At 40.3% G+C, this 21,288-nt stretch overlaps 1 protein-coding gene across 1 annotated transcript in view; it reads right to left on the reverse strand.

The window, feature by feature from the left end:
* The window catches only part of cds1 (CDP-diacylglycerol synthase (phosphatidate cytidylyltransferase) 1), a 137,344-nt gene that overhangs the window by 9,281 nt on the left and 106,775 nt on the right, over positions 1-21,288 (reverse strand). Inside the window, exons 7-12 of the mRNA XM_043700693.1 lie at positions 12,806-12,888; positions 10,670-10,757; positions 7,122-7,190; positions 6,694-6,846; positions 2,354-2,446; positions 1,371-1,474 (exon numbers count right to left, since the gene is read on the reverse strand). Coding sequence (XP_043556628.1) covers positions 1,371-1,474; positions 2,354-2,446; positions 6,694-6,846; positions 7,122-7,190; positions 10,670-10,757; positions 12,806-12,888 — 590 coding nt within the window. The remainder of the gene's footprint in view (positions 1-1,370; positions 1,475-2,353; positions 2,447-6,693; positions 6,847-7,121; positions 7,191-10,669; positions 10,758-12,805; positions 12,889-21,288) is intronic.

Here is a 21,288-nt window from a genome sequence, read left to right on the forward strand (position 1 = left end):
AGTCTGACAAGGGACGAAAGGGGAAAAACCGTGTCTGGTCATGGCATGCAGCTGGAGTATTGGAAATGGAAGCTTATGATCCTTTGGATGTGGATGCCGGCAGAGTGGAAAGTGAGGACCAGGGGACCCTGTTGCTGTTGTTGGAGGGAAGAGAGGAAGTGATGGCAGAGGTGGGGGAAATGAGTCAGACACAGCTAAGGGGCCTGTCAACCACAGTGGTGGCAAACCCTGGGTTGAGTAAAAAAACTGGACATTTCTGAAGCCACCCTGCCGAAGGTGGCACCATCAGAACAATTGCAATGGTGATGAAAAAACTGAAAGAATGGAATGGAAACCTTACAGGAAACAGGGTTTGAGGAGGTACAGTCCAGGTAACTGTGGGAGTTTGTGATGGATGTCAGTGGCCAGCTTATCCCCAGAAAAGTAAACAGATGTCGAGGGAAGGAAGGGAGGAGTTAGAAATGGAACAGGTTGGAAATTGGAAGAAAAATTGATAACCTTTTCCAATTGTGGACGAGAGACAGGAAAGCACCACCAATGCTGATGATGTAATTGATAAACCAGAGAAACATTTGTGGGGAAGGACCCCAGCAGGATTGGATCAAGTAATGTTCCACAAATCCCACAAAGTGACAAGCATAACTGGGATCTTGCAGGCACCTGTGCTCACATCTTTGATGTGAAGAAAGTAAGAAGACTCAAAGGAAAAATTGTTCAAAGCGAGGACAAACTCAACCGGGGTGGGGGCAAAGAGGGTTGTGAAGGATGGAGACAGTTCAAGGCTTTTTCCCCAGGAAGAGAGACAGATCCCGTGATGGGGGATGGATGTGTAAAGGGCCTGCACTTATTTGGTGAAAAGGAGGTGGCTGGTGCTCACAATCTGGAAACTCTGAAATTGATGTAAAAAGTCAGAACAATCACAGATATAAGGGAAAGAGACTAGACCATGGGAGAGAAAGAAAACAAATTGAATTAAACTAAGAGGATTTCACTAGACAAGAGTCAATTCCCTGCCCCACAGACCTCTTCACCAACCTCCACATCCTTGATGTGCGCTGGAAACTGACTCCACTCTTGTCCTCCAAAGTCCAATCCAGACTTCTTCATCAAACCTGCTGACACTGGTGTTCACTTACCAACCTCTACATTGTGGAGGCTGAGCACCAGCTCTTGGACAACTCCTCCTAAGCACTTCTGGACCATACCACCACCACTGAACATCAGGCTAATCTCATCTTATCTGGTGATCTCCCCACAACAGCCAACACATTCACAGACCCACAGCACTTCTTTCTTATTCCCAAAATCAATAAACAGGACTATCCAGGAAGACCCATTGTTTCTGCCTGCTCCTGCCCTATGGAACTCACCTGATAAAGCTGGTAATGTAAACATGGACAAAAGTAGCCATCAGATACTGACAATCAAAACGATCCATAATCCCACCATGTCCTGGAATAGTGTCAGCAAAATCCTGCAGAAAATACAAGTCAAACTTCACAGGCAGAAAAAGGTAAAAATGTTCCACAAGTGATCACTTCATTCCATTTTAACAAGTTATTCAATTTGTTCAGAGTCCAAATTTTCCTTCATCTCTACATTTTATGCACTTGTTTTCTAAGATTGTCTTTTTTTTAATATACACCATCTTAAAAGTACCAGACTCCTCTCTCTCCACCCTCCTGCCATTAAACATGATATGATTAAGACAGGAGATAGCTAAATAGTTGCTACACTACTACCATCAATAAATGTTTATATATCAACCTCAAAAGAGAAACATCTTGCTTTAACTCAGTATTACTATTCATAGGAACAAGCTTCTTGGAAATTCACAAGATACTGCTTGACAGTTTTAAGCAAATGTTCATTGGTACATAAATGTGTTTCATGGTTGTAACACTGTTACTGAACATGTAAATCTCACAGTTGGTGAATTTTGCAAAGTACGTTCATTAAGAGACAAACACAAAATCAAAATGAGAAAACATCTCAGAAAACTAAGTCAAATAGAGATAGAGCTCAATTCTATTCTGGCAGAAATCAAGTTTTGACCACAAAAGGTTTAATTGCTGACATAACACTATGAAGTTTGTTAAAGAGGAGAGTTGTTGAGGTGAAAAAACGTAAATTAAGATGAAAGTACTTAATCATCTTCTTGACTTTCAAATCCATACAAAAGTTAAAAGTTATTTTAATCTTCAAAGCTGAATAGTCATTTAAAAGTTTGAATAAATGAGAAAAATAGAAGAGTTTATTATTTAAGCATGGTCCTCCTTGATATCATTAGTTTTAAAAACACTGTACATTACACTGAGCTAAAATAGAAAATTAACACAATGGTGATACTTGCTTTGATTTTGAAAGCTCGTTTGAATCCACTGGCGAAGAAACCTCCAAAAGGCCCAATCAAAGATGCAAACGTAGAAAGAGCGATGCTATGTATCTGAAATGGGTATAGATGCACAGTTTCCTGTGAGCAGGGGGGTGTGGGAGGAAAATCAGATTACAATTAAGAAAATAAAATCTGAACTGCTTGGTCTCAGATTGAAAAATGATTAAGCAGTGGGCCACAGATTTCCCTGGGTTGGATTTATCAAGGGCACATAGCAGTATGCATGATAGCCTGCATTTAAAAGTTGTCCTATTGAACATTAAACTCAAGCAACAATTGTTTCGGCTGTGAAATCTTAATACGCAAGAGCATTAAGCAAACTCAAGTTCCCTTTACAAACTTCCTTCCATAGCATATCTATTATTTCCACCAATTATAGACTATTTATAAAATAACATTGCACATATGAGCTGTACAAACTCAGTTTCCACTCTTAGAATGTGAAATTCATTTCCTTAACCAAACGTACGCCACTTCCAACCATGCTTTGTCAATGCCATCAACTTCTCACCCTCTCGACACTGTTTTAATACAATTGAATACGCCCTACATTTGCATCATTCTGAAAACATCGTCACATCTGACCAATTTGTCCTCTCCAGGTCCGTATACACATAGGTTGCGAACCAAAACATTCTCACCGGGGCGGCATGGTCGCTTAGTGGTTAGCACTGTGGCCTCACAGCGCCAGGAACCCAGGATTAATTCCCACCTCCGGTGACCGTCTGTGTGGAGTTTACACATTCTCCCCGTGTCTATGTGGGTTTCCTCCGGGTGCTCCGGTTTCTTCCCTCAGTCCAGATGTGCAGGTCAGGTGAATTGGCCATGCTAAATTACCAATAGTGTTAGGTGCGTTAGTCAGAGGGAAATGGGTCTGGATGGGTTACTCTTCAGAGTGTCGCTGTGGACTGGTTGGGCCAAAGGGCCTGTTTTCACACTGTAAATAATCTAATCTAATATTTCCTTTTCTCACACATTTCTACTGGAATTTATCCAACTTGATTTCTTTCTTTAAAAGTTGCTCCCAGGCTGAGTGTTTCAGTGGTGAGAGTAGTTTTTATTGCCCATGACTAATGGCCCTCAACAATGCGGTGACAACCCACCTTAGAATTAGATTAGATTAGATTAGATTAGATTAGATTAGATACAGTGTTGAAACAGGTCCTTCGGCCCAACAAGTCCACACCGACCCGCCGAAGCGCAGCCCACCCAGACCCATTCCCCTACATTTACCTCTTCACCTAACACTATGGGCAATTTAGCATGGCCAATTCACCTGACCTGCACATTTTTGGATTGTGGGAGGAAACCGGAGAACCCGGAGGAAACCCACGCAGACACGGGGAGAATGTGCAAACTCCACACAGTCAGTCACACAGAGAGCTGCCTGAGGCGGGAATTACTACAGTTTACATGGCACCTGCTGTGCAGAGGGAGAGGAAGCTCCACGATTGTGACCTCGTGAAAGTGAAGGAATGGCAATATAATTCCAAGTCATGACTTGGCAGCAGCATTGTTCCAATCTGTCTGTTGCCTTTGGCCTCCTTGATGGTAGAAATCACAAGGTTGGAAGGGAAGTATTATGAAAGCAGACTCTGAGTTACTGCAGTGAATGTAGATGATGCATGCTGCTGTGACTGTGCTGGTACAGGAGGGCTTGAATGGTTAATATGGTGGATGGGGTGCCAATCAAGTGGGCTTGACCTGAACGGTGTTGAGGTTCTTGAGAAATCACAAGGTTAGTTACTCATAGCAGAAGCCCCAGCATTTAATCTGCACTGCTTCTGCAGTATTTTTTATGGTTGGCCCAGCTAAGATTCTGGCCAATGGTAACTTCCAGGATGCTGATGATGGAAGATTCAGCATTAGTAATGTCATTATGAGTCAAGGGGAGATGGTTATCGACTAGCTGAGCTTTTCCAACCATTTCTATTTTAGTCCCTGATTTACAGCATCTGCAGTTCTTTCAGTATTTTTTTTAATTGACTCGCACTTGTTTGACATGTAGGTCACTTGCCCATTTTCTGCCCAAGCCTGAACGTTGTCCAAATCTTGCTTTGGCAGTTACAGCCTCAGTATGCAAAAAGAGTCACAAATATAATTCAGCACTACAATCATCAAAAAACATCTCCAATTCACCATATCATTATTTAGCTAATAGAATCTTTTGAACCTGAGATAACTGAACCCAAACTTTTACTATCTTCCTTAATATCTTGGTATGACTCCAAACACAGGAAAACTATTTCATTGAGTCCCATCAACTTCTGTTTGGACTCTTTGGTGCGACTATTGGTCAAATGCTGCCTTGGTGTTAAGGACAGTTATTGTCAACTGACCTCTGAAATTCAGTTCTTTTGTCCATGTTTGGACTGTTACGCCTCACAGTGATACAGCGCTGGAAATCAAACCCTGCTACTCCCAGAGTTTTCACCAAAGTAAAGATTTTAATAAGAACACAAAATTCCCCCATTTACATGTTTTTTGAAGATCCAGGTTGTGAAAAAGCATGGAGCAGGTTTCTACACTTAACAAGAATTACTATTTATTATAAATAAATAATTTGTAGCAACAAGTAAATAGTACGAACCATCGTTTTATACGTATATAGAACTCCACTAGTTATAAACTCCCACTTTTACACACCCACCCACAGGGAAAAAATAAACATAGGTTTTGTAGATGGAGGGAACAACTAGGAATGTAGTTGACTGGTCCCTGTGCACATGATCTGCTGAGATGGCTGTTGTCGATCAGAACACTGTTTTCAATCTTCCTTCTCTGGATACTTGTATTGGTTTATAGGAAGTGTAGGGTGGCTGACTCACACTTTAGGTTAGAGGCTATTTCACAACTTAAAGCAACTGCTGGAGGAAGAATAAACTGGTTTTCTTTAGGCTTAAAGTGGGTTTTACTGCAGAGAACAGAAAGTTCCTGAGCTGCTGGAGACCTGATGGCTTCTCACTATCATGTTCACATCCCCAAGCTGTTCAGCTGCCTGGAGAACCAATCACATAGTTGCTGGCAGACAGAACACTTTTTTTGATATTAATAACTGGACACAAGACTACATTACAATCAGGTGCTTGCTGCTAGTTGAATCATCTTTTGTACATATCCTTGGCCTCAGCTCATCTGCATCTTCTCCTACTAGTGCTTAAACCAGCAGCTGTGTAAAACAGTGCTTATGAGTAATTATTTAGCAATCCCTGTATTTTTTTTTAAAAAACAGTTCATCTCATTCCAGTCCGCAATTAAACACACAGAAAAATAAAAATACAAATACAGAGTATTTACAAGACCAAGGCAGTTGAGATTTGGAGCCAATTTCCTAACTAAAATCCAGATTGAAAGTCAATGAGCAGGTTATGTTGAGATTACCACTCAGGACACCTTGCATCACTTCAAATCCGTCAAAGGGCCTTGAAACATTGTCTCTGTGTCCCTCTCTACAGATATCGAGCTTTTCAAACACTTTGATTTTTCCTTATATCATTTCATTTGACTGAAAGCAAAATTGAAGAAAGATACTTGGCCAGAATGTAAATTTTCTGATTTTTGTGGACATATCCAGACATATCCAGGCAAATTTCCACTTTACTGATTCATCCAAAACATTGAGATTCAAGAATAATTAGTTTTCACTGTGATCAACTGCTCACAATGTCTAGTTTCCTTGACATTAACAACTTCTGTTTCTCGTGAGAGTCCATCTCTGTGTATAGGACTCTCATTTTTCCACTCATGAGTTTTCCAATATAACTGTCACATATCTCAAACATATTTGTAAAATAATCAGTTTATTCATCATATTTAACATTCTGCTTATTACTAAAGTAGATCACAATCACAGTCAGATTCCACTATACTTTAAGAGCACTCAAACCTGTGTCTCAGCATTACCAACGAATATAAAGCAATTGCTGTAACAATCAACTGGTTTTTCAACATCAAATCTTTGAAGAGTTGATTTTTTTTTCTGCTCAATGTCAACACAACTAAATTTCGCTGTTTGATTCCTGCCTCAACATGGTTCTGGGTTCCATTTCATCAATTTCCTAGAATTCATGGTCATGATAAATTCTGCGGCCCATAAATTTGACAATCTGTTTAACCCTAAAATTAGCTTTCTGTCTACATGATATCTGTAATCATAATCTGCTTTGCACATATTCATCTCTATCTTGGTCAGTGCTATTTCAATTATGCCCCGATCATTCCTCCATTCATCCTTTGATGCAGTATTTAAAGCATCGCTAGAAGCAGCTGTAAACTTTTACAAAAATGACATTCCTCACCCATCCAAGAATAGACTGAAGTACAGATGGGAGTGTGTATTCCTGCAGATGGAACAAGACTGAAGGATCACAGTCAACTATAAAGCTGTTAGTTTCACTGCTGTATTCCACTGGACATACAAAGTAATTGTATCTTGACAATGCGTAGGAAAACTGGAAAAGAAAAATGAAAAACAAATTGTTCAAAATATTTTTGAAGAACAATTGGACTTCTTTAAATCATTTTTTTCCAAAATTACATGGATGTTATTGAACTATAAATAGTAAATTCAAACTTTTAAATTTTGGTTTGTGTGTCTGTGGATGCATGGTAACTTAAAGAGTCCATGCACAACAAAAAAAAAAGGGTTTGTGGGTTAGACCATTATAATGTGAATCACCTATCTCTACTTTCTATAAAAATATGAAATGAGAAACACTCAACATACCAGAAATCCAAACACAACAGTTGCAAAGAAACCACCAATGAAACCTTCCCAAGTCTTCTTTGGAGACAACTGTAAAATGGAATAGATTAAACTCAGTACATCATCTGTTATAAATATATTTGATTTCAAATGCCCCCAAAGTGCCTGAAAATATTATACAATGGACTGAATCTTTCACCCAATGCTGACTGCATTATGATGGAGGCTGAAAAATTGCACCATTGCCCTGGTCTCATTATTCTGTGGATCACAGCATACAAGTACTTTTCTACGTTACCAAGATGATCGATTAAATTTCTTATTCAAATTAGCTGAAGCGAAAAGATCAACTCGGTTTCTTAATGAACATACCAATTTGTTATCAAAACAAGACTTATTCAATAAAGATGAAATATCTAGTTAACTTAGAGTCAGTAATATAGAAGTATAAATGCTTATTTCTATAAATAACCCAGAATACAAACAAAACATGCAAACACAAAATCATACTCTTCAGGAAAAGAGAAAAAAAATTTGCAGAAATTGGCCGTCTGGAAAAAAAACATTTCAGGTAAAAAGATAAAACTTAGGATGTCCCAGCTTCTGCTGCATGTCCTGGCACATGTGGACTCCAAAGTCTTGTCAACATGGCTTGCTCAGGAAAGAAAACATTGAGATATTCTGAAGAGTCACCAGACTCGAAACATTAACCCAGTTTTCTTCCCACAGATGCTGCCAGAGCTGCTGAGTTTTACCAATAATTTGTTTTGTTTCAGAACACCTGCAGCCACAATTCCTTTACATTACAACTATGAGCTGCTCTTTTAGACACTCTTTCAAAAGGAGCAATAAGGATTGCATTCTTAACCTATGTAGAGGATTTTCATTTCAGGAATCAGAGACATCAGCTGGATAGCTTGTTTATAACTTAGTCATCTCAGCTTAGTCTCAACAGGCTTTGCTCCAACTTAGCTTGGTCTAATACAGTTGCTCTCTAACTGAAATAGATAAATCAAGAACCTCTCCAAACCTAAAACTATTCAAATAACAGCCCCAGCAGTGTCAATGGCAAGCATGTATGACCAGGCATGCGATCTCTAGGAAGCCTTGTTTAAACAAAATCTCTACACTAAACATCAAAGGACCACTTTTAAAGAAACCAAGGTTGTCTGTAAAACTTGAAATAATTCTTCGAAACTAAGTCCTCCAATCAATACTAAATATCTTTGGAGCAATTTAATTTCTGTCAGTTCCAACATTTCTTGTTCACCATTCCTCTCAATTTGACAGCTCTTACTGACTACTACCAAAAATTACAATTCACACAAAATGTTAATAATTCCCATATTGCATTTACACAGTCATTGCTCATTTGCAAGTATCATTTTGACAAATTTGTGATTGAGTATTAAGTTTTAAGTATCTGAACCTTTCTAAACAACAAATAATACTATAATTAATCATCAAATCGCATTAAGATTTAATAGAAAATCCCAACTGGCTACAGTGATTATTATGTCCCACTCAATAAAGTGCAAGTTACAATAGATGGACCGATTTGCATTTATATTACATTTTCCATGACCTCAGGAGGTCCTGAAGAGTGTTATAGCCAGAGCCAGTTAAACATTTTTAAAGTATAGTTCCTGTTGTAATGCAGAAAACAAGACAATCAATTTAATTAAGAGATAAACATTGACCAGGCATGACAGCTTGCCTGTTTATTAAAATAATGCTGCAGATCTTTAATATGACAGGGCCTTGCTTGAACAGTACATTTAAACGGGAGCACCACTTCAGAGTGCAGCACTCTCTCAGTATTGCATAAGATGTAGCCATAAATCTCAAAACTTAAGCTAACCTATTGTGCAATAAACATGGAATGACACCGAATGACAACAGATTAGATTAGATTCCCTACAGTGTGGAAACAAGCCCTTCAACTCAACAAGTCCATACCTACCCTGCGAAGAGTAACCCACCCAGACCGATTTCCCTCTGACTAATGCACCTATCACTATGGGCAATTTAGCATGGTCAATTCACCTGACCTGCACATCTTTGGACTGTGGGAGGAAACCCACACAGACACGGATCAATATGATCAAAACAGAATCTCTTCAGAAACCAATAAATTTCAAAATGTTTTGGTAGCACTTGTTTTGATCTCAATCCACAATTTTAAAAAGGCTATTTCAAAGAAACAGATGTTTGCTTTTTTAAAAAAAGAAAGTTGTTTGGGATATTTCCTCCATCTTCAAAAATCCCATGACTACTCCCCACTAAAAATAGTGTTAAGGAGTTGAACTATTTGGAAATAAAAGCTAGGAAGACACAATAAACCTACACATAAAAAAGCTAAGTGGTACTTTCTATCAACATGCTGCCAACAGTTCAAACAGACCACACAACTGAGAAATGTGATGAATGAATTTCAATACCTGTGCAATGCCCCAGCAACTGGATGATCCAATCAATGTATTTCTTCATTCATGGAATTTGGGCATCGCTGGCAGGACCAGCATTTATTGCCCAGTTTTTCATAAGAGTAAGCACACAGACTGTAGTGATTGGAACAATATCAGCCAGGTCGATCTCAATCTCATCGAAAATGAAGTTGTTAACCCAGTCCAATCAAGGAGTGCTAGCTGATAAATATAAACAGTAGTGTTGGGATTTGAGGTTTGTCCTCATCTCCCTGAAAACTGGTTGAACTGGTTTGGGTTTTGGCTTTGTTTCCCTTTCTGCTGTATATAGTAATTTTTCTTATGGACTGCTGCTTTCTGTTTATTATTAACTGTATTTTGTACTGTTTAATACAATAAAAAAAACAGGAGTGTTAGAGGTTCTGCTCACTTTAGGAGCCAGCTCTGGGCTAGCTGGTTCAATGTCACGCACTATGCACGTGTAAACAAAGGGTGACTTGGTGACGGAATACCAGCCTTCATCTGGTTATTTCACAAACCATATTCATCCAGACTGAAAAACTCAAAAATATCCTTTTGATGAGATTCTGTAATTGGATGAGTGAGCTAATAACTAAACAAGTGTACAATTTATGATAATCAGTCAGGCTTGAAACATGGTGCTCATATATGCTTGCTGGAAATGACACGCATTCATCATTTGCAGGAACCTGTTCTCTGAAAATGAAAGGAATTTATTTAAGGATTGTACCTTTAATGAAATATGAGAAACTTGGAAGCCTATAAGCTTCCAAATACTTTGCAGCAGCAATGAGTTGGCCAATCAATTCTGATTTACTAACCAGTATCCTTTCCCCATGTAGCTAATCATTTGAAATTTGGCGCTCTTGCATTTGTCCGGATGAGCACAAGACTTTGGAAATATGTTCCCGTTTTCAGCAATATTCTGCACTATCAAGTCACAGTTCAAATAGAGTCTTCTGTTAATTTAAAAAGTGTAAATTGCAATTAGATACACAAAAATAAAACTTAATATTTTGTGCAACATTGACCTAGCACTCATCCTACGAATAATTAAAATTACACGCTCAATTGCATCATCATCATCATCATTTTAGGATTACTTTCCACAGGATGCCTTACCTTAATTAATGGAGTCCTCCCAAAGAAGAAGCCAAATAGATACGCCATTATATCATTGCAAATTACAATTGAGATTGGAACAATAAACCTAGAATAAAATATATTTTTTAAGAAGTTCAGTCACTGAACACAAAGCAACTGGAAATGTTCACAGCATTTTTGGCTTTTATTCACTTTCTACTGAATATAGTGGCATCTACCATAAACAAGAAGATTGAAAGTAGAGACTCAATGATTTGCATCTATCACATGGGACAGTACAATCCAACCACCAGATTTCACAGATATGTATGTTATGAAGTTAAAGGCATGTACAGTACCTTTAAGAGACAGAGAATGCTTTTCTGAACTCAGAGATTACAAGCACCTGTATATACAACTAGATAACAGTCCCAGAGTATACTGGAAAATTGAAAATACGTAACATTTGACTGTGAAATGGATACCTGAGTTTTAGGTTGCTGTTTTGACAACAATTTGAATTTAATCAGTTTAACTTATGCCCCAGGAAACTAAAACCCAATCAGGTTTGAATTCATTGTTTTGCCAACATCGAACCAATGAGATGATCTGATGTTGGGGTATAAGAATGCAGACATTTTGAAAATTGGTCAGATAGCCAAAGATCTAACTGCCCATCTAACATTTTGCTCTCAAAGAAATTAGAAAACACTATCAATGATATCTTTTCATGTAAAACATGCTCAGAGTAAAAATGATGTCCAGAGAGATCAGCAGCTGGAAGTCTGAAGACAGCAGAGAAGATATAGTTAAAGCTATACTTCTAAAATTGATTAACATTAATCAAACTACTGCTTTTCATCACTTATATAAATGATTTAGATCTGAACATAGGAGGTTTGGTTGGTAAGTTTGCAGATGACACCAAAATTGGAGTTAGCTACCTCAGAGTGGAAAGGGATCTTGATCAGATGGGGCAATGGGCCAAGGAGTGACAGATGGAGTTTAATTTAGGCTGATGATCTCTCTGGGTTGTCTTCTTTTTTTAATTGTGAGTATGTTTTACATGAAAAGGTATCTTTGTTAGAGAGTGTTTTCTAATTTCTTTGATAGCAAGATGTTAGATGGGCAGTTAGCTCTCTGGCAGTTGCTATCTAACCAATTTTCAAATGTTCACAATCTTATACACCCCAACTTCGGATCATCTCATTGGTTTGAGATGCTGCATTTTGGAAAGGCAAATCAGGGCAGGACATATACACTTAATGGTAAGGTCCTGGGGAGTATTGCTGAACAAAGAGACCTTGGAGTGCTGGTACCTCCTATGTTCCTTGAAAGTGGAGTTGCAGGTGAAGACATTGTTCTGGTATGCTTTCCTTTATTGTTCAGAGCTTAGAGTATAACAGTTGGGAGATCATGTTGTGGCTGTACAGGACATTCGTTCGGCCACTTGTGGAATATTATGTGCAATTCTGGTCTGCCTCCTACAGTAAGGGTGTTGTGAAACTTGAAATGGTTCACAGAAGATTAACAAGGATGTTGCCAGGGTTGGAGGGTTTGAGCTATAAGGAGAGACTGAATAGGCTGGGTCTGTTTTCCTAGGAATGGAGACTGAGGGGTCACCTTATAGACGTTTAGAAAATCATGAGGAGCATGGATAGGGTAAATAGACAAGGTCTTTTCCCTGGGTTGGGGAGTCCAGAACCAGAGGGCACAAGCTTAGGGTGAGGGGGGAAAAATTTAAAGGATCTTAAGGGCAACTTCTTCACAGAGAGGGTAGTGTGCGTATGGAATGAGCTGCCAGAGGAAGTGATGGAGGTTGGTACTATTACAACATTCAAAAAGGCATCTGGATGGGAATATGAAGAGGAAGGGTTTAGAGGAATATGGGCCAAGTGCTGGCAAATGGGACTAAATTAATTTAGGATATCTGTTGGCATGGATGAGTTGGATTGACAGGTCTGTTTCCGAAGTGTACACCTCTATGATTCTAACTGGGGGTGAAGAATCAAAATTGCCTGAAGTTGATCTGTAAAAGGACAGAATGAATTCAGCATGTTAACTTAAAGGAATATGAAGAAAAATAAGATGAAAATAGAAACCGAGATTTAAAACAAATATGCAAAATTCTTTGAGAAGCTGGATGTGGAAGGGAAAGAATCACAATTCACTTACCAGATCATGCCTTCAAATAAATTTTGGATTACCAGATGAGACTGAGTAACAATAATCAGCAATGTTACGTGAGTCCAGCCAAACTGTAAACATAAACAAAATGACTTGCATTCCAAAATATACCTTTGCAATTAAAACAACCTTCACATTTCACAAGATTGCCATCCTTATTGATTAAATAGATTCATGCTCAAGACTGGACTACCTTCAGGTCAAAATTCCTTACCAAACCAAATGCTTTAACTCACTGTTCAAGATGTTATTTCTCTCTATTGAAGTACTTCTGCATTTATTTGTCCATTTTGATTCCCTATGTTCAGTGATATGCCTTTTTATTTTCTGTACATATCACTAAAATTGTGGGTAACACTAAATTAAGGCAGCATGCAAAACCAAGAACACAGGATATTTCTAGGGAATATATACATAGGTTGGGAAGCTCTGCTCAAATTAGTGCTGGGGGTCACAAAATCACCAGATTAGATCTCAGATCCATCTACCAAGACTGTGCCCTGCGCTGATACAAATGGGCCCTGCTCTGTCTCTCTCCAAGGCATGACAAAAGTGATCACTGACGATGCAGTGGGCAGGGAGGCTTTGTAAACATACTGTGTAAGCCACAAACCTAAAATAATGTTTCACCAAGCAGAACAGTAGCTGTGGGCCTTCTCCCAGTAAGAGAAGTTAATAACTGCTTTATTTTTCGGAGGAAATATGAAACAAAGGTGTGGTAGCCGCCTTTGTAGGGGTCAAAGTGCAACAGCATGCAATCACAGTCATGCTGGGCCAGAAAGCAGGAAGGCGGACATTCACTGAATAATTTATTGCATTTGCCACATTAAGTGGGGTCACATTAAAAATAACTTTGGAAGGCGCTAGCTTAGGGGAATGGCCAGATATATGATGAAGAAATTTCTGGGTTTCTAAAACCAGTTTTGGGTGTGTAAGAAAGGACACCGAAATAAATACAGAAGTGATAATGAATCTGCAGAGGATATTGGTAACGTTAACAATTCAAAGGAAGGATACAGTAGATATGAGAAATGCACAATATAGAATCACTTAAGATAATGAAAAGGCTATGAAAATGCTGCTTCCTGCTCTCAACCAGAATTCAAATAGTTAATCAATTTTGTTTCTTTCAACTTCACCTGGTCCATCTCTTACTTCACTTGCTTTCACTGACTCAGTTTCCATTTCTGAAAATATGTCCACCAATGATTTCTACAAAACTGGCACCTACAGCTACCTCCAGTACATTTTTTCACACACTGTTTCCTGTAAAGATTCCAAATAGCTCTCCAGTTCCTTTGTCTCTGTCATATCTGTTCCCATGACGCCACTTTCCATCAGGGTGCCCCCAACATGATCGCCATTTTCTTCAACTAAGGATTCCCCAAAACTGTTGCAGACTGGGTCCTCAACTCTGTTTCAACTATCTCCCACACATCTGCCATCACTCCCTCCCAGAAGAAGATGGTTCCCCTTGTCCTCATGTTCCACTGCACCAGAAATCCATATTCAAGGGATCTTCCTCCGCCAATCCTGCCTCAACCAAGACAACACTTTCCTTCAACTATCAATAGTCTGCAAGGACGGTTTTCTTTGCAGCACCTGATCCATTTCTCTATCTCACATAACTCTCTCATTCCCTCATAGCACCTTCGTATGCAATCGCAGAAGGTCTAACATTTGCCTATTCACCTCCTTCCTCCTTACTGTCCAAGGCTAAGGGAAGCAATGTTTTACTTGTATTTCTTTCAATATAATCTACCATATTCTTTATTCACAATATGGTTTCCTTTATATTACTCAGATAAAGCTCTAAATGGTTTAGAGGTAGTAGTTAAGTTTCTGATGGCAGATAAGCCTGGAAAACTGCGCAGGTCACGTTCCCAACTCTCAATAAAAGGAAAACCAAACAATATTAACAGCACTACAGGAAAGATCTGATTATTGTGTATTCTATACTATACGATATGGTAATATGAACTTGCAGGAACCTCAATCAGGAGGAAGAGGAGGCAGCATAATCCGCATCTCATGACAAGAATGTTGGAGATGGAGATATGGAGACTGAACATGAAGGGAGTTCAGAGCATCTGTGTGTTGCTGATATCAGAGTTGAAGGCACAGGAGACAAGGGAAAATATCACCCTTCTCACTGGTCTCCAATAAGGGACAACTGCTTACAAGCCTTACTGTCTGGCCACATGTCCTCACATGGACAGTTATTAAAGTTATACATGCACCTCAAATGGCCAGAATAGTAGCTAAATCCATAGATGACACAAAGATAGGTAGGGAACTATTTTGTGAAGATGACGTAAGGAGCGTGCTGATAAATATAGATAGGCAAAAATTTGACAGATGAAGTACAATGTGGAAGTAGGTAAAATTGCACACTTTGGCAGGAAGAATTAAAAAAGCAGAAAACTATTTAACAGAGCTGTACAATTGCTACAAAGTGGAATTCTCTTGTATGAGTCATAAAAAGTTAGGATCCAGCTAGTGCTTAATCAATGTGGCTAAGGAGATGTTGTACTTTATTGTGAGAAGAATTTAAACGTAAAAGGATGTTATGCTTTACTTATAAAGGGCATGGATGAGACTACATCTCAAAAACTGTGTTATTTTGGTCTCCATTATATAAAGAAGTGATATAAATACATTACAGGTGGGTCAAAAGAGGTTTACTCTTGGTACCTTAAATTGATACTTGGAATGAATGGGCAAACTTACGAGAGTAGGTTGGACAGGCTGGGCTTGCTTCCACTAGAGTTTGGAAGAGTGTGGGGTGACTTGAATGAAATGTACACAATTTGGAATGATGCTGGTTCCTTCCTTGTGGCTATGTTCGGAACTAGGGTGCAGGGTTTTGAAATTAGGGGTTGCTCTTTTAATACACAGATGAGATTTTTTTTACTTCAGAGGTCTGCCTGCTTTTTGGAATGCTCTGCCTCAGTGAAGCAGAGTTAGAACACAGAACACTAGAAAAAGACAATGTGGTCGAGGAGAATACTCAAATACAGGCTACTAGACTAAATGGGATTGAGGTGCATAAGAAGGTGATGTTAGCAATTCTGCGAAGTGTGAAAATAGACAAGTCCTCTGGGCCAGATGGGATTTATCCTAGGATTCACTGGGAAGCCAGGGAGGAGATTCCTGAGCCTTTGGTTTTGATCTTTATGTCGTCATTATCTACAGGAATAGTGCCAGAAGACTGGAGGATAGCAAATGTTGTTCCCTTGTTCAAGAAGGGGAGTAGAGAAAACCCTGGAAATTGTAGACCTGTGAAATTACTTTGGTTGTGCGTAAAACATTGTAAAAGGTTATAACAGATAGGATTTATAATCAGCTATAGAGGAATAAGGCGATTAGGGATAGTCAACACGGTTTTGTGAAGGGTAAGTCGTGCCTCATAGACCTTATTGAGTTCTTTGAGAAGATGACCCAAGTGGAAGAGAGTAAAGCGGTTGATACGGTGTATATGGATTTCAGTAAGGTGTTTGATAAGGTGCCCCACAATAGGCTACTGCACAAAATACGATGGCATTGGAATCAAGGGTGATTTAGCTGTGTGGATCAGAAATTGGCTAGCTGAAAGATGACAAAAGGTGGTGAGTGATGGGAAATATTCATCCTGCAGTTCAGTTACTAGTGGGGTACCACAAGTATCTGTTTTGGGTCCACTGTTGTTTGTCATTTATATAAACGACCTGGATGAGGGCATAGAAGGATGGGTTAGTAAACTTACGATGACACTAAGGTCAGTAGAGTTATAGATAGTGATTAAGGATGTTGCAGGTTACAAAGGGACACAGATAAGCTGCAGAGCTGATCTGAGAGTTGGCAAATGGAGATTAATGCAGAAAAGTGTGAGGTGATTCACTTTGGAAAGAGTAACAGGAATGCAGAGTACTGAGCTAATGAGAAGATTCTTGGTGGTGTAGATGAGCAGAGAAATCTTCGTGTCCATGTACATAGATTCTTGAAAGTTGTCACTCAGGTTGATACGGTTGTTAAGAAGTCATACGGTGTGTTAGCTTTTTTGGGTAGGGGGATTGAGTTTTGGAACCAATGCTGCAGCTGTACAAAACTCTGGTGCGGTCACATTTGCAGTTTTGCATACAGTTCTGGTTATCGCATTATAGGAAGGATGTGGAAGCCTTGGAAAGGGTTCAAAGGAGATTTACTAGAAGGTTGCCTGGTATGGAGGGAAGGTCTTACGAGGAAAGACTGAGGGACTTGAGGCTGTTCTCATTAAAGAGAAGGAGGCTGAGAGGCAACTTAATTAAGACAGATAAGATAATCAGAGGGTTAGATAGGTTGGACAGTGACAGCCTTTTTCCTCTGATGGTGATGGCTAGCATGAGGGGACAAAGCTTTAAATTGAGGGGTAATAGATATAAGACAGATGTCAGAGGTAGTTTCTTTACAGAGAGCAGTAGGGCATGGAACGCACTGCCTGCAACAGTAGCAGATTCACCAACTTTAAGGGCATTTAAATGGTCATTGGATAGGCGTATGGACGAGAATGGAACAGTGTAGGTTAGATGGGCTTCAGATTGGTTCCACAGCGCAACATCGAGGGCCGAATGGCCTGTACTGTGCTGTAATGTTCTATGTTCTATAGAACAGTACAGCACAGGAACAGGCCTTCAGCCCAGCGTGTCTGGACCAACATGATGCCATTCTAAACTAATTCTACCTACCTGCACATAGTCTGTACCCCTCTATTCCCTGCTTGTTTATGTGTTTGTCTAAATAGCTCTTAAGTCTTGCTAACATATTTGCTTCTACTATTTCCCCGGTTGCACGTTCCAGACACCTCCAGCCCTCTGTAAAAACAAAACTTGTCTCCCACATCTTTAAATTTTTTCCCTTCTCAACTTAAACCAGTGCCCCTTAGAATTTGATATTTGCACCCTGGAGAAAAAAAATACTCCGACCATCCACCCTCTCCATGTCTCTCATAATTTTATATATTTCCTATAAAGTTGCCTCTCAGCCTTGACACTGTCACAAAAACAATCCAAGCTTCTCCAACATCTCCTTACAGTTAATACACTCCGATTCAGGCAATATCCTGGGAAACCTTTTTTGCATCCTCTCCAATGCTTCCACATTCTGCCTATTATGTGGCAACTAGAACTGCACACTATCCTCCAAATATGGCCTAATTAAAGGTTTATACAGCTGCATGAGTTGCCACTTCTTATGCTCAATGCCCCATCTGATGAAGACAAGTTGCCATATGCTTCCTTTACCACATGCTGCCACTTTCAGGGAGTTACAGGCTTGCACCCAAGATACCCCACTATCTCAATGCTCCTAAGAGTCCTGCCATTTACTATATCCTTTTCTCTTGTATTTGACCTCCCAAAATGCATCACCTCATATTTGTCCAGAATAAACTACATCTGCCATTTCTACACCCAACATTCCATTGATCTAACCACCTTCCTTACCATCTACCACTCCAATTTTTGTTGTCTGGAACACCACATTCAATCAAAAAAACACCCCTCCACAACCGTCTTCTGTCGAGTACGACCAAGCCAATTTTGTAACCAATTTACCAACTCACTGTGGATCACACATGACTGAACCTTCAAGACCAGCTTACCATGAGGTTATGGAATATTTTAAGGCAGGGATAGACAGATTCATGTTAAGCAAGGGAATTAAAGGTCGTTGAAGGCAAAGTAGAAGGTGGAATTGAAATACAAGCATATCAGCCACTGTCTCATTATATGGTGCTGCTGGCTTGAGGTGTCAAATGGCTGACTTCTAGTCATATTTCATACATTTGTGTGTGCATACAAGTAGGCAGAGAATAAGAACACAACTAATCAAGTGGAAATGGGTGAATAGGTAGTATATGCTACCAAAGTTCTTTTTCGCTTTAAAAAGGGTGAGGGCATTCTGGCTGGCAAGCATTTATTATCCACTAATTGCCCTTGAGAGGACTGGCGGTGACAAGTCCAGTTGAGTTGCCGGTCAGTGGTCATCCCCAGGAAGTTGATATCAGGGAATTCAGTGATAGTTAGATATCTCTTATTGGAAATGGTCACCGCCTGATGTGAAATCAACAAGTGTTTCTTGCCATATTTCAGCCAAAGCCTGGATATTGTCCAGGTGCTGCTGCATTTAACATGGATTGCTTCAGCACCTGAGGAGTTGTGAATGGTGCTAAACTTTGTACAATCATTCATGAACACCCCACTTCAGTCTTGATGATCAAGGCAAGGTCATTGACGAAGGAGCTGAAAAAAGATGAGCCTAGGGCACTACTATGAAGAACAGCTGCAGAGACTGACTGGGGCCAGACAAATTACCTCTAACAGTCACAAGCATCTTTGTATGAACCCAGTACAACTCTGACCAGTGGACAGTTTGCCCAGATTCCTGTTTACTCCAATTTTGCGAGGGATCATTGATGTCACATTCATTCACATGTGCCCTGAAGCCATTGGCTATCACTTTTGCCTCATCTCTGAAATTCAGCTCTTTTGTCCAAGTTTGAACCAAGGCTGTAATGAGGTCAGGAGTTCATTGGTCCTAACAGAAACCAAACTGGCCATCAGTGAGAAAGTTATTGCTGAGCTGTTGTTAAGCAGATGTTAACAATTATTGGCTGGATGACATCGAGTCATAGTCATAGAGATGTACAGCAAGGAAACAGACCCTTTGGTCCAACCTGTCCATACCGACCAGATATCCCAACACAATCTAGTCCCACCTGCCAGCACCCGGCCCATATCCCTCCAAACCTTTCCTATTCATATACCCATCCAAATGCCTCTTAAATGTTGCAACTGTGCCAGCCTCCACCATTTCCTCTGGCAGCTCATTCCATACATGTACCACCCTCTGCGTGAAAAGGTTGCCCCATAGGTTTCTTTTATATCTTTCCCCTCTCACCCTAAGCCTATGCCCTCTAGTTCTGGACTCCCCGACCCCAGGGAAAAGACTTTGTGCATTTATCCTATCCATGCCCCTCATTATTTTGTAAACCTCTAAGGTCACCCCTCAGCCTCTGACACTCCAGAGAAAACAGCCCAGCCTGTTCAGCCTCTCCCTATAGCTCAAATCCTCCAACCCTGGCAACATCATTGTAAATCTTTTCTGAACCCTTTCAAGTTTCACAACATCTTTCCGATAGGAAGGAGACCAGAATTGCACGCAATATTCCAACAGTGGCCTAACCTAGTGTCCTGCACAGCTGCAACATGACCTCCTGACTCCTGTACTCAATACTCTGACCAATAAAAGAAAGCATACCAAACGCCTTCTTCACTATCCTATCTACCTGCAACGCCGTTTTCAAGGAGCTATAAACTCCAAGGTCTCTTTGTCCAGCAACACGCCCGAGGACCTTATCATTAAGTGTATAAGACCTGCTAAGATTTGCTTTCCCAAAATGCAGCACCTCACATTTATCTGAATTAAACTCCATCTGCCACTTCTCAGCCCATTGGCCCATCTGATCAAGATCCTGTTGTAATTTGAGGTAACCCTCTTCACTGTCCACTACACCTCCAATTCTGGTGTCATCTGCAAACTTACTAACTGTACCTCTTATGCTCACATCCAAATCATTTATATAAAATGACAAAAGGTAGTGGACCCAGAACCGATCCTTGTGGCACTCCACTGGTCACAGGCCTCCAGTCTGAAAAACAACCCTCCACTACCACCCTCTGTCTTCTACCTTTGAGCCAGTTCTGTATCCAAATGGCTAGTTCTCACTGCATTCCGTGAGATCTAACCTTGCTAACCAGTCTCCCATGGGCAACCTTGTCAAATGCCTTACTGAAGTCCATATAGATCACATCTACCGCTCTGCCCTCATCAATCCTCTTTATTACTTCTTCAAAAAACTCAATCAAATTTGAGAGACATGATTTCCCACACACAAAGCCATGTTGACTATCCCTAATCAGTCCTTGCCTTTCCAAATACATTACATCCTGTCCCTCAGGATTCCCTTAGTTAGAGGGAAATGAGTCTGGGTGGGTTATTCTTCAGTGGGCGGCACGGTGGCACAGTGGTTAGCACTGCTGCCTCACAGCGCTCGAGACTCGGGTTCGATTCCCGCCTCAAGCGACTGACTGTGTGGAGTTTGCACGTTCTCCCCGTGTCTGCGTGGGTTTCCTCCGGGTGCTCCGGTTTCCTCCCACAGTCCAAAGATGTGCAGGTCAGGTGAATTGGACATGCTAAATTGCCCGTAGTGTTAGGTAAGGGGTAAATGTAGGGGTATGGGTGGGTTGCGCTCCGGCGCGGCGGTGTGGACTTGTAGGGCCGAAGGGCCTGTTTCCACACTGTAAGTAATCTAAAAAGTAATCTATCTAAAACTTGCCCACCACCGACATCAGGCTCACTGGTCTATAGTTCCCTGGCTTGTCCTTTCCATCCTTCTTAAACAGTGGCACCACGTCAGCCAACGTCCAGTTTTCCAGCACCTCACCTGTGACTAT

This window comes from Chiloscyllium plagiosum, chromosome 1 (genome assembly GCF_004010195.1).
Source record: "Chiloscyllium plagiosum isolate BGI_BamShark_2017 chromosome 1, ASM401019v2, whole genome shotgun sequence".
Lineage (NCBI taxonomy): Eukaryota > Metazoa > Chordata > Chondrichthyes > Orectolobiformes > Hemiscylliidae > Chiloscyllium > Chiloscyllium plagiosum.